Below are 18,883 nucleotides of genomic sequence, written 5' to 3' on the forward strand. Positions count from 1 at the left end.
AATATTCAAAAGCCTAGAGGAAGAGGTGCAGACCATCCCTGGCAGCGAGGTCTGTTGATCATCTCCTTCCATGCTGACAGATATTGCACCCCCTTAGAATGGCACCAGAAACTAAGCCAATTATTAAAGTCAGTCATCTTTTGTTCGTATTGTGGCATCATCCTTGGATAAGGTAAAATGCTGCTTAGTGCTAGGCTTATACCAGCCTAAGACACATATTCTGAGAGGTCCATGATGCCTCGCTTCATATAGTCTAGGGAGGTATATCTCAGGTCATTTACACCCACATGGACTATAACAATCATACTGGTACTTGTGCTCCAGTGACCTGAGTGCATGCATTATGTGGCGGATCCTAGCTCCTAATAAGCAACTGACTGTGACTACCTTCTGTCTCATCCTGGTGAGAAGGCCATCACTGTCTCTCACAATGGAGTCTCCAATAACCAGAGTATTGGATTATGTGTTGGGTTGCCTTATGGGCTTAGAAGTAGAGGTTCCATGAGATGTGGCTGTATGTGTTGACATGGTGGTTGTTTTGAAAGAGTGCATTTGGAGCTGAGATGTGGCTGTATGTGTTGACATGGTGGTTGTTTTGAAAGAGTGCATTTTGGAGCTGCTTGGGGTATATGTTATGTGTAGTTCATATAGCTAAGTTTGCTGCAACAGTGATTGATATATAGAACGTAGTGCAATTGTGTAAATAAACTTACCATAACAGTAAATGCTCCAGAGGATCACTGTTGACTTCCCTCCCTCCAGCCCTCTCCTATTGGTTGTGTTCTTTTTGTTGTTGCCAGGATGTGGCTGTTCCCACCCTTTTTTATATAGTTTACTGTGGGGTTTTCTAGCTTTGTTACTTTTAGGACTCTTGCTTCCCTCCTAGGAAAAATGCTATGAAAGGTTTTGCTCCCAACTATCCTTTTGTGGAGCTCTACTGGGGCTTCTGACAGTTGGAGCATGTGGAAGGTACCCTTTAACTTTGATAAGCTGATTGGTCCTCAGGGGTGGGATACCATATATATTAGGCTACTGCAGTAGTGACCTTTTTCACATGTACAGGTAAGGTAAAATGACCTCAAAAACAGAAAAAATGTAAATGTAAAAAAAAAAAATCACAAAATATTTAATAAAAAAGAAAGACAAAATAAATCAAACTTACTGCTGTTATGTTGGAGGTCTGCGAGGCTTTTCAGATAAGAGTAGGATGTGTGCCCACTCCGGACCCTTCAATTAAAAAAAAAAGTCAAATTAAAGAATTTCCCATAAGGAATGAAAAGAAAGTGGCTTCCCAGACACCCATGAAGTGGAATCATATTTTGTTTATAATCTGTAATTGATTTCCATTGACTGGAGTTTGTCAAGTCATGTTTATTTTCTTTAAAAAAGTGCAGAAGCAGAATTTTACTCAATGTACTGTGCAAGTATTACATGGTATAATGTAGTACATGCCGTGACATTCGCTCTCAGGAGAAACTTCAGGAGAATATTAAATAGTTTTTTTTTTAATGACATTATTTATAACAGGTAGGAAACTTTTTGTAAAAAGGAGTAAGCCATTTCTGTGTGTAGTTAATGCTGGATTTACCCATGGCTGGATATGTTTGATCACTTTGACTTGACTTTGCAAAAGGACCATTTTTCCTGAAGTATGTAAAACCCTTGTCTCATGTGGTCAAAGCTAGCTATGCCTTTGCATTTCTATGAATGTGGTTCTTAACTGTAAATATGTTTTTGGAAGATCATGTGGTAATTCATCCAGGCGGAATATCCGTACATGTACCCAGCATTACAAGCCCAACATGATTTCCAGTGATAGGACTTTCCTTCGGTAAATGTATCTTACAAGGGTAGCTTGTGTTGTGGCATACTTTTGTTCTTATCATGTGTGTGTGTGTGTGTGTATGTGTGTATGTGTGTGTGTGTGTTTAGTTAGTAATATTAATTGTTACTTTGTCCCATGTATGAATCTGTTGCATGAATCACCCTGAAGTAAGACAGAGAAGTTATGTCAGGTACTGACTGTAATGCTGGATGTTTGAGGTGTCACTTCTTATAGTAGACTCAGTGGGTTAACTGTCAAGCATTCCTCCTCCTTCCTTTCAGGTGTCTTACAATTTTGGTTATTCTAAACCTCTGAGAGATCCACATACTTTCAGGAATAAAGAACTGGTATGCAGTAAAGGAGAGTAAATGTGATTCCAGAAAGAACTGAGGAACAGTGAAGACACCTGCTTTTTACACCAGTGATATCACTAATCAGGAGTGTTGCCACTTGGGACTGATGAAAAAATAGGTGCAGCATGCTGCTGTCTGTGTTCAATTAAAGTTCCTTTGTGTGGATTCACTGCAAGAGATGAGACACCCTCAGTGATTCAGTTTCATGGTGGATGCCTCACATAACTTCAGTTTATCCTAAAGAACTTCAGTAATGGGAAGTATGCTGTTCCTTTCTTTAAGTAATGTTGTCATATGTGTTATGTGTTTCTGTTCATTTCTTGAAGGTGATGACTTTTAACCCTTAAAAATGTGGACATTTCACTTGTTTCAGTACACCCCATCAAGCTAAAAGTTTGAGTTCATCTAGACTTAAAATTGTTTATTTGTTAGTGGAGTGAAGGGTGTAGTAAGCATGATCAGTTTTTGTTTTGTTAGAATACAAAACATGCAGTGGTTATTTTTTGCCACTTATTTTCCTTTTCTTTTCACTGAAATGTTATTTTGAATAGAGAGGTTAAGTTGCTGATTTTTGTTATCAAATAAAAGCAAACTTTTCTGTCTTACAGATTAAAGTCTTACGTCGTACTAAAGAAGAGTATGAAAGAAGAGGAGGTTTTATCCGCATATTCCCTACAGAAGAATCCTGGGAGCTGTATGGGTGAGAAAAGCTTTATATTTTCCATATTCTGTTGATATTTTATCAGTCCTGCAAGGTTCTAGTCAGAAACGTTTTTGTGAAAGAAGCATGGTAACCTAGAGTGCCCACACAGTTGTAACACTTCATATCTCTCCTTGATGGGTCCTTTCATGACTTGACAAAATTGCAGGAAATTGCGTTCAGATACATGGTGTGGTGTCCCATGCCAGATCCATAAACACATTGTCCTTCTACTCACTAGTTGGTGTTTGTCACTCATACAGTTTAGATTTCAATTTTGCTGTCATCTGTCATCTGTGAAAGTGTATATTTTCAGTGTCTTATAAACTAGAAAGTGTCTTCAAATTACCAGCAAAGACCTATACTTGCATTGCCCTTATTATCTTGAGGAAGAGCATGACATGAAGTATTTCTACAAGTGTCACAAGTTTAACTGAGCAACTTGACATCACCACTATAGGGAGGAACACTTCACTTTCCTCGTGATTTGATGGTGCCTTTCAACAACTCCATGTATTTGGACTAGGAAGAGTGCCTACTTTGCAGCCCCTGGCCTAGAGTGCAGCATTGCCACAATTGCAGACCCTCAGGGGGTAGACTAGGGTATAGCCTTCCTTCAGTTAAGTCTGTTATTAACTCAACATTTTAGTTCATGCAGGTACTGAGCCCATTCTAAGCTAGGAATGACTCAAACCCACACCAGTCATAGGTTCATAGGTAGGTATTAGGCTATCGGCCCAAGGGCCTACGTAAGCCTAGCCAACAAGATTCCCTTCCATAGCAGGAGGATAAGGGGCAAAGAGAGCTGCAGCCTTGGCTCCCACCTGGGGAAGTTGTGCTACATCTCTCAGAGTTGGTTTGGAAGCCTTGTGTGAACTGTCTGCTCCCACAGACTAGCCTCTTAAGTCATCACATCATGGATGGGAGGAACTTAGGTCTGAAGTTTCTTCTCCCGGGACATCCATCTAGGTGCAGCTGTGCAACCATCCCAACTGAAAGAAGTCTGTCATGTTTCCCCATGCCCTAGTCAATACCTCAAGGCCTAGATATCAGTGTTTGATGCCTAAGTCATAATAGATCCATATATTCACGAACACTTACTTGTGGATTATGGTTTGAAGCCAGCACTGGGCCTGCTGAAGGTCTCTCTCTCTCTTTTCTCAGTACTCCACCTTGGTTAAGTTCATAATCAAATGTGGGTTCCTTTGCACTTGACAGTTGGTGTGTCAGGTGCATACTTGCCTTTGATCAACATCACGCATGAGGTCACTGTAACTAGTAGTTGGAGGCAAGGTATGGTCTCCCATTCAGCCTTTATGAGGAGTCAGAAGATCCAGAAGCCATTATCTCTGAGATGGACTAGTATAATGAATGCAACTCCCACCTTCCTCCAGATGACATTTCTTCTGGAAAAGTTTATAAGCTCATGAAGAACAGGACGGTTTAGCTTTAAGCCCATATCCTATTCTGTCAGAATCCTGGAACTGTATTTGGAAGTCTTACAGCTGCCTAGGTCATGCCATACCCAAAGCTAGTTGTTATAAATGCTGTTAGGGAAACTAGAAGCACCTTGACTGTATCCCTTCAGTGCCCTTTCAAGAACCAGAGGCCCTCTTTAAGACTGTGCATGAGTAGATAAGAGTCCATTTATCATGTACCCAAAAGCTGACTTTTTTGTGCACTCCAGTATAGGTGCTAGAAACCATTTTGCTACCTATCAGCAGCTAAAGATTTCAGAGGTGTGGACAGATGTGGTTAGTAAGTGCATTTCATTGCTACACTGGGGCTTAGCACCCTCAGCTATTCATTCAACCTGCCCATGTTCCAATCTCATATCGCAAGACAGGTACTAAAGCAACTTCAAGTCTTCTCTGCCCCTGGGCTCAAGGAAGACCTTATTGAGACTGGTTTGATGGCCAATAAAGCTGGATTTCCATGTAGCCCACTGGGGATGTCATTATATAGGTGATTTGGATAATGACACATTCTTAGGTTTGTATATTTCAAGAGTGGTGTGGCTTTGACTGTCCTCCCTTAAGGAGAAGATAAGAAGCAATAAGAGAGTATCCTGGGAGTCTACTTTAAGGAGGTAGCACTCTTGGTCTAGACCACCCAGGACCTGATTAATGATGTCATTTTGTGGAAACATGCCATAACCATTGTATAGGGGATTGTATGATTCATGTCTTTCTGCCTCCCTTTTCTGTTCTTTGCCTAGTCATTGCTGAAACTGGTAGAAGCCACCATTCCATCTGAGAAAAGCATTTAAACACTACATTAATTTGTCCTTCCATTTCAGCTATGCTGCCCAAGAGGACAATGCCAACAGATGTGGTGTAGTTGTCCTGACTCCAGAATGTGACTGTCAATGGAGGGAAGGGACAGTTCTTCAAGTTCACCCTGGCTTGAAGAAGCAACATAAAGAGCTACTGGGATTTGGATGTGTTTGCTCTTCTTCTTTTTTTAAACAAGAAACATCTTTATTAAATTATCACTTATAACTTAAGCAGTCATACATTTATATAAATGAAAACAAACCATATTGACATAATCTTAGTTGCAAACATTATACATCACTTATAATTTTCCAATGATTGTCATTCAAACATTACATAGCTCATTCAAATCCTGTCTTCTTTTGAACCTCATTCCTCCACTGTATGTATTGTCCACACAGTTCCCATTTATTCTGTGTAATTTGCCCCTATCTTTTTCTAAAGATCCCAATTCCAGTTGTTGTATCTCTGTTAGTATATTCAGTACTTCTAATACAGTTGATTTAGACTTTGATTTCCATTTTCTAGTAACTGTTTTTTTGGCAGCCACCATAATTAGACTCAGCAAGGCCTTACTATTTCTAGACAATTCTGATTCTGTATTGTAGCTCAGAAAAATCATGTCCCTATAGATACCAATTTACCTACCCAGTATCTCTGATAGAGAGGCTTGCAGGGAATCTTTAAGGTCTGCCAACTCATTACGCTCCCAGAAAATATGTTCCCACCTCTTTCTTCCCCAGCACACCTCCGACATTTGCTGTATACCTGAGGAAAAATTATTTGGAGTCTACTTGGGGTATAAAAGTACCTATGCAAACATTTCTAAGCAAAAATCCTAAAATCTTCTAGATTTTGTTGCATATCTGGGAGACATGCATATATCCCCCCATTGTTTCTTTGTGAATTGCTTATCCAGTCTCTCTCAGATGTGTTTATTCTTGCCCACATTTCTGAGATTGTCAGCCCTCCTCTAGTAAGATTTCCACTGGTGGGGCAATGTGCCTCAGTGGAACTCTTAGGACAGGTTCAGATTTTGTTTCTTTGCCTTATGACATTTACATGGCTGAAGATCATTGATTGAAATTCAAAATCTTGAAATAATCTTGAACTTGTACAAGAAATCAAATACAAATCATGAAACATGAATTTGACTCACCCGGTAAAAATAAACAAATAAGCTTTTGCAGATGGCAAACTCTCTGCATTGCTGAGTGCTTTGCCTTCATAAATAACTGAAATCTAAGATTACACATTTCTGGAGAAGAAGAAAAAGTTGGTTCCAGTTTCAGTGTAAAAGCAGTGTTTACTTTTTCATTAGATAAATTAAGTTCATGTTTTGTATTTAATTTCATATGTACAGAGGTACTGTGAATAAAATTTTTGCCTCACAAGAGTTTCTCCAGTTCAGTTTTTGAATAGGGTGCTTTTTGTACGGGGTCTACATGTCCTTTCAATGTTCATGTGGGTTTTCTCTGGGCACTCTGGTTTCTTCTTACATTCCAAAGACGTGGTAGGTGTATTAGTAACTCTAAATTGTCAGTAGGTGAGAGTCTTTGTTCATTTGATAATAGGAAATTCAAGGCAACTGAGTCTTGTGAACATTTATACCTGCCAGTACCCACCTGTACACTCCATCTCCTTTCTGAGGATGGCTAAGCCAGTTAAAATAGGATAAGCTTATGAATACCCATCCAGTGATCCATTTCCAATTCAAACGAGGATAATGATTTGCTTTGCATTTAGTTCCACAGGTGGGGAAGGCACTGAGTAATGAACCTGTCCCTCTCCACCCTACTTTATTCATTTGATTCCTGGTTCTTGTTATTTGTGAGACTCTTTGGATTGTGGAGATACAAGAAATCCAACTCCACAGGCTCCCTAATAGCAGGGAAAGCAAGGTGTATCTCTCCCCTCAGGAATCTGGAAGATCTTTCTAGTAGCTGAAGGTTTTAGTTGGGAACCTCTGAGGGTATTTCTAGTTGTTTATGTCTAGTGAGGCACATCCTAAAAAGGAGCATTGTATTCAATAATTGGCCTAATCAATACAGAAAATAAGGAGACAATGACCTATTTCAATCTGGGTAATATTTCTTTGGCAGTTATCTGCACTGAGTGTAAGGACTTTCTAACTACTGCCATTACATGATGATCAAAGGAGAGGGAATTATCAGTCTAAGTTCCAAGGTCTTTAACAGCATTTTCATTTTGGAATGGGGTGTTGTCTATGCTGCATGCTGGGGGAGAAGTTGTTTACCAGACATGACAGTATTGCATTTTTTTAGCATTTAGTATGAACTAATTTTCAATACACCAGGTATATACAATTGTAAGTTTTTGTTGAAGGACTTGGGTGTCATAGGTGCAATTGACAATAACACCCAGTTTACAGTCATCTGCAAACGTGGCTAGCCAAAGATCTTATTTCATAGCCTGAAGATCAGAAAAGTAAATGTCAAGCATAAGAGATCCCAGGATTGTGCCTGGCGGGACACCATTGGTCACCTTCATACTTTTTATGGCACCTGTTACCCGCACCTTGTGGGTTCTTTTAGGCAGTATGTTATCCAGCTTGTCACATAAATACATATCTGTAATGCATTAACCTTACTACATGTGCAAGTATGGGTGATGGTGTAAAATGCCTTGGCCAGGTCAAGATACACCTTTATTGAGAGTAGGACTAATGCCAAAAGTTTGTGTTGCCCTTTTGAAGAAATAAACCAGGTTCATTAGTCAGACTCTACCCTTGACAAAACCGAACTCTTGTTATTCTAGTCTGATGAAATGTTTACCATTGTACTTTATCAAGGCAGTTAAAATATGACAGTCAGTGTTGCAGTAGCTTAAAACTATATGGGTCCCACCCAGGCCCCCATCCAGACTGGCTAGCTTACACAGCTAAAGGGCATCTTCTAGGAGTTCTTAACTTTCAGGAGCTTGAGTGGAGTTCCATGTAAAGATAGATGGAACACAAAAAGCTCCAGAAATTGTTTGCTACCAAAAAGAGCTCCTTTGGTGGGCCCATTGGAGCGGCTGATTAGCTAGTGATCTTTCTGCACTGGGCAGATTAGTCTTTTGTTGGGGAAATCTTCCAGTAATCTTATTTTTTAGGATAACTTGTTTTTCTTACTGAAATATATGGTTTAGTTAGAAAATGTATTGGATGTAATGGGATGCTATCTCGCCTACATTCATAACTGATGGGTTCGGAGCCGATCCATTGGCTCCGACTCGGCCACTATATACTAGAACGAAGTCTCTAATTGGCTGGGCTACCCCTTATCCCAGAATGCACCACGCCTGCTTCCCCAGATCTCGTTTGCCGCTTTTCAAGCTAGACGTGGTCTCGACTTGGCTGGAGCTAAGTGGTCTTTTGATTACTTTTTGGTCTTTTGACCTAGGGTTTTCTTCACAAATTTAACAAACAGCTGTTTTAACAGCTTTACGTGTGTGTGTGAACCTGTTTTGGTGTGATTGGTTGTTGGTATTTGTTTTTTTCTACTTACTGGGCAAGGCCCGTTTAAGTTAGAGGGCCCTTGCCCTTATTTGTGTGTGGGTGTGTTGATTTTGTCTCTACTGTAAGTCCTGTTTTATCGGGCTAAGCCCGTTTAAGTTAGAGGGCTTCTGCCCATTTTGTGTTCTGTATCTCGGGCCAGTCCCGTTTTGAGTCAAAGGGCTCGTGCCCTACTTTAAGGTTTGCTTTTCGTTGTGGGAAATAGTTGTGTGATAGGATGTCGAAAGAGCAGAAGTCTGGTTTTAAAAAGTGCACCAAGTGCAACTACAAAATGTCTCTTACTGATAGCCATGCTGTTTGCGTATATTGTTTAGGACCAAAACATTTGCAGGAAACATGTAGTGTTTGTCATGCTTTTTCCTCTAGGGTCCTTCAAGAACGAAAAAATAAATTGATCCTTAAGGGCCTTGTTAAGCCCTCCTTTGAGGAAGCTTTGGCTTCTCCTTCCTCTACAGCTTCTAGAAAGTAAAGGACGTCAGCTCCGACAAGTCAGTCGGAACCGACTTCCAAGAAGCATAGGTCGACCTCTTCTTCCTCGGCTCCAATGGCTGTGGAGCCTCGGGTGGAAGGGTCTGCCTCGATACCTCTTTCCTCGGCTCCATTGGCGTCAGAGCCGCAGGTTGGGGGATCAAGAGGCGAATCACCTGCTTCAGCTCCTTTGGTCTCGAAGCCATTGGAGGTGTGCAGCTCAGACCCCCCCCCCCGGCCCCGAAGTCCCCTTTGACGCCGATGCTTATTCATACGGTTTTGGATTCGGTGCCGATGGTGTTGGAGCCGTTTCGGAGCCGGTCCTCTGGTCTATCGGAGCCGAGAGAGAAGTCGTCTCGGCCCCCATCTATTTCCTCTAAATCCTCCAGGTTGTCAGACTCAGATTTGGACAGAGTTATCCAGAGGATTTTCCAGTCCCCGGTTTTTGCAAAAATGGTCTCGGCTCCAGCCCACTCGGCTCCGGAGCCGGTCCCCACTTCGACCCATCCGATTCCTCCTCCAACCTCCTCGGAGCCGTTGGAGTCGGTGAGGGTAGAGCGGAGCAGAGTTGTCCACTCGGAACCGAGACTCCCTCGGAGCTTCTCTGTTCCGACCATCATTCCTACCCTGTCCTCAGCGTCAAGGTTCGGTGCAGGACTTCTCGGTCGGGCCGAGGGGAACACTTTGGAACTGGTAGCTTCGGTGCCTAGTCTTCCCCTCGGAGCATCGGCCGCAGGGATTCCCGGTACCGTCGTGGTCTCTCAGCCTGTGTCCTCCGTAGAGTCTGGAGGTCCTGCTTTTGAGGCCATGAGGAGTGCGCTGGCCATGTCCTTGCCGGCTCAGCAAGTCTCTACCTCACCGTCCCTAGACTTGGGAACTGGTGCTTCTGGTGTGCTTCATTCCCACGACAGTGGGGCCCCAGGGCCTGAGGATATCCCCTTGGGGGGGTTCCCGGGAGGTCCTTCTGAATCCGCTTCAGATGAACCTCCAAGAAAAAAATTGTGCAAGAGGAAGCACATTGACTCCCAGGATGAGTCTATCACATCAGATACTGACCTCGATGATATGGAGGGGTCCCCAAAATCGTCCTCGGATGACGTCTCATTCTCAGATATCCTCGAGATCCTGAGACAGAGAGGTGATTGGCAGTCCAAAACCCCTTCCGCAGAGGAGTCAGTCTTCCTCAAGGCCTTTGGGGCCCAGCCCTCCGCCTCCTGGGTGTCTCCACCCTTCGATGAATTACTAGATTTAGTTTCTCGAAGGGTGTGGAAACACCCTGACACTGTGGAACCGGTGCCTGCCAGGCCTAACAAGTTCCTCTCAGCCCCTCCTCAAAAGGAATTTTTGACTAAAGGAGTTGCAGTAGATGCGATGGTGGTGGCATCTGCCACTCAGCAGGATGTGGCAGAGGCTTCAACGTCTATTCACCCTCCTAATAAGGATTCCAGGAGCATGGATAGGTACGGGAAGGTACCCTTTCTTCAGCAGCCTTTACCCTGCGGTCGCTGAATTATCTTTGTCATTTTACCAGGCTCCAAAGGGACCTCCTCAAAGAGTTAGGTGAGTCTCTTACGGGTAATCTTCCTGAGGCGTTAGCCCAAACTGTTGGCGCCCAGATGACTACCCTATCTTCGATAGTCAACTCGTCCATGAGGCTCATATCATATGCGGCCGGAGGGGCGAGTAGAGCAGCGGGAACAGGCGTGGCTCTTAGAAGACACGCCTGGTTACGCTTGTGTCCCTTTGCGGAGGCCTTTAAGTCTTCCTTCGCTGACGCCCCCTTTGATGGGTCCTCCCTGTTTGGACCCAAGGTGAAGGACACACTGACTCGATGCGAGCAGGAGGGCAAGACCTTGACTGCCGTGGGGCCCGATTTTCCGCTCCCTCTAGACCTTACCCCAAGGTCCAGAGAGGAGGGAAAATGTGGTTCAGGAAATCTCAAAGGACTTTCACTACTCCACCGAGTGATCCCCCCTCTAGAGGCAGGGGGGGGATTCAGGAAGACGCCGCCCCAGAGGCGGCAGAGGCCCCCGTAACTCTGGAGACCGCGATTCCTTTCGTGGTCCATCCTACGCTCACCATCCCTGAGACGTGGCCCGACTGCGCATCTCCGGAGCCAGTCGGGGGTCGCTTTGCGGAACACCCGCTGGCTTGGGAATCTGTCACCAAGGATCAGTGGGTGCTCCGGACCATAACCGGAGGCTATATCTCATCCCTTTCATCAAGATCCACCCTCTTCCTATCAGGAAAATCCCGGATGTGCCACCCAGTCAAGCGGGATCAAGCAGCGGTCGAGGTTTCAAAGCTGCTAAGAAAAGGAGTCATCCAGCCTGTCCCCGCTGACCAGATCGGATCAGGAACTTACTCAAGACTATTTTTGGTGCCAAAAAAGACAGGGGACTTAAGGCCCATTTTGGACCTCAGATCATTGAATCGCTTTGTAAAAAAATCCAAATTCCGAATGGTCACCCTTCAGTCCATTCTCCCGTTATTAGAGAAGGATGTCTGGATGTGCTCCATAGATCTCAAGGACGCTTACTATCACATTCTGATAAGTCAAGAGTCCAGGAGTCATTTACGCTTCCGCCTAGGAGCCAGTCATTTCCAGTTCCGAGCACTGCCCTTTGGTCTCACCACAGCCCCCAGGGTGTTCACCAAGTGTCTGGCAGTAGTGACAGCTCACTTGAGAAGTCTAGGATTCCAAGTGTTTCCCTATCTAGACGACTGGCTCCTTACTGCCACCTCCACGCATCTATTAGTTCGGGCGCTTATGACCACAGTCAGTTTGGGTCATTCACTAGGAATCACGTTCAAGTGGGGAAAATCTGTGCTGCAGCCATGTATTACCTTTATAGGTGCAGAGTTAGACACAAGAAGAATGCGAGCATTCTTGCCGGTAGAAAGGATTCAGGTCCTGCAGTCTCAAGTTCAAACCTTGTTACCCAGATCATGAGTTCAGGCCAGACTGATTCTGCAGTTATTGGGCACGATGGCCTCGACTATTCTTCTAGTCCCCTTAGCCAGGCTGCGCATGCGGGTGCTGCAATGGCTACTGTCGGTTCAATGGTCCTTTCAGGAACTCCCCTTGAACCATTTGGTCCAGATTATGGAAATTTGCCGTCGGGACCTACGTTGGTGGCTGCTTCGGTCCAACCTGGACCAGGGGTGACCCTTTGCCCTTCAGCTTCCCGTCGCCACGGTGACCATGGACGCCTCCCAGATAGGGTGGGGGGGGGTCATTATCTGGACAGGTCTGTCCAAGGCACGTGGCAGGTTCACGAAATGCACTTACATATCAATATCCTGGAAATGAGAGCGGTGCTACTGGCGTTGCAAGCACTTCATCATGCTCTTCCCCGGGGTACTATTGCGATTCTATCCGACAACATGTTGGTAGTCTGGTACATAAACAAGCAAGGCGGAACCAGGTCCTACCCCTCTTTGCCGAGAGGCCATGAGAGTGTGGCATTGGGCGATTGCTACCCAGCGTTTCCTAGTGGCAACGCACATTCCGGGGAAATCCAATGTGATTGCAGACAGGCTGAGCAGAACTTTCCTGTTGCCCCACGAGAGACCCTCAACGACAGGGTGGCTGCAAACATCTTCGCCAAGTGGGGCCTCCCTTCTTGCGACTTGTTCACCAGCCCTCACAATGCGAAATGCAGGGAGTTCTTCACTCGGACTCCCTCTCAGGGGCAGATTCCCAGGGACACTCTAGCTCACAGTTGGCCCCCCGGTCTACTTTACGCCTTCCCTCCGGTTCCCCTTCTCCCGAAGGTGATACAGAAGGCGATTTATCTAGGAAGTGACATGATTTTGATCGCTCCACACTGGCCTCGTCAGGTTTGGTTCCCCTTCCTTCTGAGGTATGCAGTGGAAGGCCCATGGTTTCTGGACCTGGTGCCCGACCTGTTAACTCATCAGTTGGGACAGTCTCACCCATCCCTCAGGTCCTTGAGGTTGGCCGCTTGGTTACTCCGCTTCCAACCTTAGTCAGAGATAACTCTCTTTCTCCAGACATCATCCACATTTTGTCCTCTTCTCACAAACCTTCCACTATTAAACTGTATTCCAGCAAATGGAAGAGGTTTGCTCTTTGGGCCCAGCAACGAGGTATAGATCCCCTTACTGCCCCAGTACCTCAGGTTTTAAAATTCCTGGCTTCTTTGTTTTATTTGGGCTCTTCAGTTTCCACAATTAAAGTCCATCTGGCGGCTATCTCTAATTTTCATGTCTCCTTTGAGCCTTCCTTAATGGCAAACAGGCTTTGCAAATCTTTCCTTAAAGGAGCGTGGCTCCTTCGGCCTCCAATAGCCCATCCTGTGCCCCCTTGGGACCTGAATATGGTTCTAGCTTCTTTAACTGCCCGCCCCTTTGAACCAGCAGCTACTTGTGATATAAAATTTCTATCTTGGAAAACTGCCTTTTTGGTGGCAATAACCTCTGCCAAGCGGGTCTCAGAGCTTCAGGCTCTCTGTTCTAATCCTCCTTATTTGACCTTTCACAAAGACAGAGTGTCCCTCAAGTTAAATCCCTCTTTCTTGCCCAAGGTAGCATCCCCCTTATGCATTCAACAATCCTTGGAGCTCCCTGTGTTTTTTCCCAAATTCTCTAATAGCGCAGAATATATTTTCCATCAGTTGGATGTTCACAGACAACTGCGTTTTTATTTAAGTAGGACCAGTCAGACATGAAAGTCAGATCAGCTGTTTGCGTCATTTGCGGAAAATAGGTTGGGTCAACTGGTGGCTAAAACCACCATAGCCAAATGGATTAAAGATTGCATCTTTTTCATTTATTCACAGTCCGGCAAAGAGCTACCCTTCCCAGTCAGGGCTCATTCTACCAGGGCAATGGCTACTTCTGTAGCATTCCACTCCAAATTATCGATAGATGATATCTGTGTGGCCGCTACCTGGACTTCTCCGCACACCTTCATTTCTCATTACAAGATAGATGTGGCTTCTCAAGGTAGAGCTTCCTTTGGTTCCACAGTTCTCAGGAGTGTTTTCCAATGAGCCACCCGGGATTTAGGTGCTAGGGACGCTGTCCCATCAGTTATGAATGTAGGCGAGATAGGATCCCATTACATCTTTTAGTTATGTACTTACCATAACTTCGGATGTATGGGATCCATCTCACCTACATTCATACGTACCCGCCCTCCTTCCCCCTTCCCATTGGATTTAGAAGGGAATGTTGCTACTTACTGAGTTTTTCTCTTGAAGTTCTTTAGTTTGTTACAGTTGCTGGTATGTCTCTGTGTCTGGATGTAGGTATGAAAGCGAACAAACAAGATCTGGGGAAGCAGGTGTGGTGCATTCCGGGATAAGGGGTAGCCCAGCCAATTAGAGACTTTGTTCTAGTATATAGTGGCCGAGTCGGAGCCGATGGATCGGCTCCGAACCCATCAGTTATGAATGTAGGCGAGATGGATCCCATACATCCGAAGTTATGGTAAGTACATAACTAAAAGTTTTTGGACTGTCCTTGCATTTCTGAGTATGTGTACATTTTTAAATTGTATTTATTTATTTATTTATTGCTGTTATTTTTGTTTTTGTTGACTTGTATAGTCCAGCTGAGCTGTGGTAGCCCCTTTTCAGTGTAGACCTGTTCAGAAAAGATACAGTTACAAAACAAGTGATTTCATACACCAGAGAAAACATATAAAGCTTAAAGTTACAATATGGACATTCAGTAACTGAAAGGCAGCTATATGAAAGACAGTCTGCAATTGGTAAAATATAGTCATTGCATATTAACACAAGACCAAATGGCACATAAAGTGAGATTTGAAATGTCATATTGCAATTTTACATTTATGGGTAGGAGAAATGAGAGAGGAGGTGTGGAACATATGAGTAGAAAACAGAGACATCACCTGTCTGCAAGAAGAGGAGCGTTGTCATGAAGTCTCTGGGTATCAGGCCAGCTCCTGTTCTGCCCCAGCTGCAGTGGCTGCTTGTTGTTCCTCAGACTACTCATCTTTTCCCCCTGATTCTCTTGGTGTAGCATATGTAGCCACCAAACACTGGTGGAGAGCCACATCCACTGTTGCTGTAGGGATGCATTTTGATGGGCAAGGGAGAAGCATTTTTGTTTGTCTCAGGAGAATAGACAAGTGAAGGTTCTTCACTTAGCCAGGATAAGGAACATGCTTCTTACATTAGAGTGCCTGCTGAGAAGTCTGTCCTTTTCTAGGGAGTGGCATAGAAAAGGGGAACACAGTGAAAAAAAACTTTGTCTCCTGTTAGTGTTTATGTTGACAGAATATTTACTGGGATTTGATAAGGAACTTTTTGTTGCTTTTTCCTTGCTTACTGTTTCTTCTTGCAAGAAAAGAAAAAGAGCTCCCTCTCTTTCTGACATGGATTTTCAAAACTGTGGTGTTATCTGTGTACACTTGTAGAGATCCTGCTGACTACAGATGATTTAAGGCTTTCATATAATTGATTACTGACATCTCTCTGACATTTGTGAACTTCTGTTTGTCTGAAGGCTTCCACAGAGCTTGCTCTGTTACCCCTTTGGACATAGCAAGCCAGGCCAAGTCTGATGCATCTGTAGTTAGACTGTATGTGGGGTTGGAAGGGAGAGTAGAAGATCTGGATTTAAAAAGGTCTGATCTATCCAACAAAGAATCTCCCTTTTTACAAATCCCTGAGCTGGGATTGAAAGGGCACATGGTGTAGACGCTGAATCCATACTGATCTGAGGTTCTGTTGTATTTTCCTCATAAGAAATCTGGCCAGGGGAATCAGAGACTCATAGATGCACTATATCTCAAAATCTTGAGAAATTCCCTTGCAAATATGCGGCTTTGATAGGTTTATAGGTAAAGACTAGGTTAACTACCCTTTCCATGCCATTTTTAGACTAACTAATTTTCCTTTTTGTGCCCAGAATAACCTTTCCCATTTGGTTGATTGACCTTATTAATTCCATGATCAATAATTATGTACCTCTAATGAGAATAACTGGGATCATACCATAGATAATTTGAGAGGACCCCCATGCATGGAATAAAGACTTTAGGAGCTGCCACTGACCATTAATAGTACAGGGGACAGTACTGGAGTAATTTTTTTCTTTCCCACCCATAAATCTTAGTTGCTGTTGAATACAGACAGGGATGAACTTTATTTTATATGGATGGGGAGTCTGTTCCACATCAGCGGTATCTTTTGCAAGATTTGCATGTCCCTCCAAACCATTCTGTTGATGCTGAAAAAGAGGTTTAGATCCCTAAATCAATTATTTCTGCTGCCATTTGACTTGCTAATGTATAGTAAATCCATCAGTAATGGGTCAGAGGACAGCTTGTATGCCAGACACAGGTCACCTCTTAGCAGTCTATAGGATACAGGGACAGGGTTTTGAGTCGGTCCATGTAGGACGTGTTGTTTAGGCCTTGTATCATTTTAGTAAGGCATCTCTGTTTGTATTCTGATTGGAGAAATTCTGGTAGAACTGCTGAAACATCTCTACTTTTGAGGGAAGAAAACCTCTTCCCAGGGCAGAACCTTAAAAAACATTCCAGGATTACAATTCTGTCGGAAGGAATGAGAGTAGATTTCTGAATGCTGATTTGAAAACCCAGTCTAAAGAGAAGATTCTGAACAATTTGAAAAAGTCTCTTGACAACTGGAAAAAGAGTCTGCAAAGATAAGACTATCATCCAAATATGGAAAGATGTGAATGCCTTAAAGCCTACAATAAATAATGACTAGAGCAACACAGTTTGCAAATACCCTTGCTGCTATGAAAAATCCAAAGGGTAAGACAGTGAAATGCTAGTGTAAGCCAGACACAAGAAACATTAAAAACAATTCCTGAAGTGTTGACCATTGGTGATATGGTGTTATTCAGACCCCAAACTGTGGGCAGCAAAGCCATAGGAGGTGGAGTTTCAATATATATTAAAGACACACACACCTCCAGGCCGGTCAAGCAGTATGACACCCAGGAGACACTCCACGTGCAGTTAACAGTTGACAAGACCCCTATTCAAATCATAGCTAGCTTTGACTCAAGATGCACAGTCTACCTATCTGGACCTCTTCGAATCTGTTACGATTCTGTCCTTTACCCTTATCCTGGGCGACTTTAACTACCCAACCATAGATTGGAAAAACTACTCATGCCAGAACATAAATGCCCCATGATTCCTCGATTTTTATCAATGCAAATGCCTTGGAACACCTAGTCAGTACCCCCACAAGAAGTGATAATACCTTAGACATGGTATTAACCAACATGAGTAAAAACTGCAGCACCCCTACAGTATCATCCTCCCTGGTAAGATCCAACCATAAAGCGGTCACTTTCAAAGTCACCATCTCCCCTGACCCCCCACTAGCTAGGGTCAAACAAAAAAACTTCTCCAAAACTGATTACAACTTCCTGAGGGATTGTATTAACAACTTCACAGCCCCCTCCCCCTCTATAGGAACTGGCACCAATGTCCAAATCTACACCAAAGTACTATACTAGCATTTATACAGATGCATGGAATCAGGAATACCCGAGAGGATAAAATCGTTCTGAGCAAGGAAGAGTAAACCTTTATGGTGGACATCTGCAATAAATAAACCACATAAAAGGATAAAATTGCTGTCCAGGACCAAGAAGGAGCAGGTGCCCAATTGGAAGCAATCTCTCCTTAGTTTGAACAAGCAAATAAGAGCACTAGTGAAATCCTCTAAAGCCAACTTTGTCAAAATTGGCCACATCTACTAGAGACAGTCATAAGGCCTTCTTCACAAATGTCCGCAATCTCAAAGGAAGCACACAGATCTGTTCAGAACTGGTGGTCAAGGACACCACATACACAAATGCTGTAGATGTAGCCAACCTACTGGCTGACAGATTCAGCAAAAACCTCACCCCTGTGTCCCCATCAGTAAATCAGGACATCCCTAGTATCTGCCCCCCCTCCCCTTATCTCTAGTGAGCAAGTCATCACTGCCCTCTCAAAGGCAAAAAATACAGCCTCCATGGGACCTGATAACATCCTAGGCTGCATCCTAAATGAACTTAGGCATGAACTTGCAGCACCATTATGCAATCTGTTCAACCAAAGCCTGAGTTCCAGCTTTGTCCCAGCCGAGTGGAGGACAGCCACTGTCATCCCTTTGCACAGAAGTGGAGCGTCCACTAATCTGGGAAATTATAGACCCATCAGCCTAACTAGCCTGATCTGCAAGGCCATGGAATGGATTATCATGGACCTAATTAATAGGGACATTGGCAACCTCCAAACACTCGACCCCACACAGTTTGGCTTTGTCAAGGGGAGGTCACGTCTGTTAAATGTTGTTGATTTCTTTGAGACTGTCACCAAAACCATGGACAAGGGGAAGACATTGCACACCACCTACATTGACGTGGCCAGAGCCTTTACACTATTCCCCACTAGGACATAATAGATAAACACTCTCAACTAGGCATCATTCCATATGTTACCAGATGGGTAGCAAACTGGCTGACTGATAAAACTCACCTAATCAAAATAGGGGAAGCCACCTCAAGCAGTAGACCCGTAAAGAGCAGTGTACCCCAGGGACTGGTCTTGGGGCCTCTGTTATTTAGGATATACTTCTCTGAGGTGCAGGCCAAAACCAGTAGGCTATGGCTGACCAAGTTTGCAAGCTGGGCGTGGTCATAAATTCCCCAAGTGATGCGGACATCCTCCAAGATGGTCTCACCCAAACAATTGACTGGTGCCAGAAACATGTCCTC

At 44.0% G+C, this 18,883-nt stretch overlaps 1 protein-coding gene across 1 annotated transcript in view; it reads left to right on the top strand.

The window, feature by feature from the left end:
* The window catches only part of TTLL5 (tubulin tyrosine ligase like 5), a gene marked incomplete in the record, with an annotated part of 5,893,562 nt that overhangs the window by 2,676,673 nt on the left and 3,198,006 nt on the right, over positions 1-18,883 (top strand). The window contains 1 exon segment of the mRNA XM_044073865.1: positions 2,787-2,878. Within this exon segment, the coding sequence (XP_043929800.1) occupies positions 2,787-2,878 (92 nt within the window).

The sequence above is a fragment of the Protopterus annectens genome, chromosome 6.part0, assembly GCF_019279795.1.
Source record: "Protopterus annectens isolate FY-2018-M chromosome 6.part0, PAN1.0, whole genome shotgun sequence".
Taxonomy (NCBI): domain Eukaryota; kingdom Metazoa; phylum Chordata; order Ceratodontiformes; family Protopteridae; genus Protopterus; species Protopterus annectens.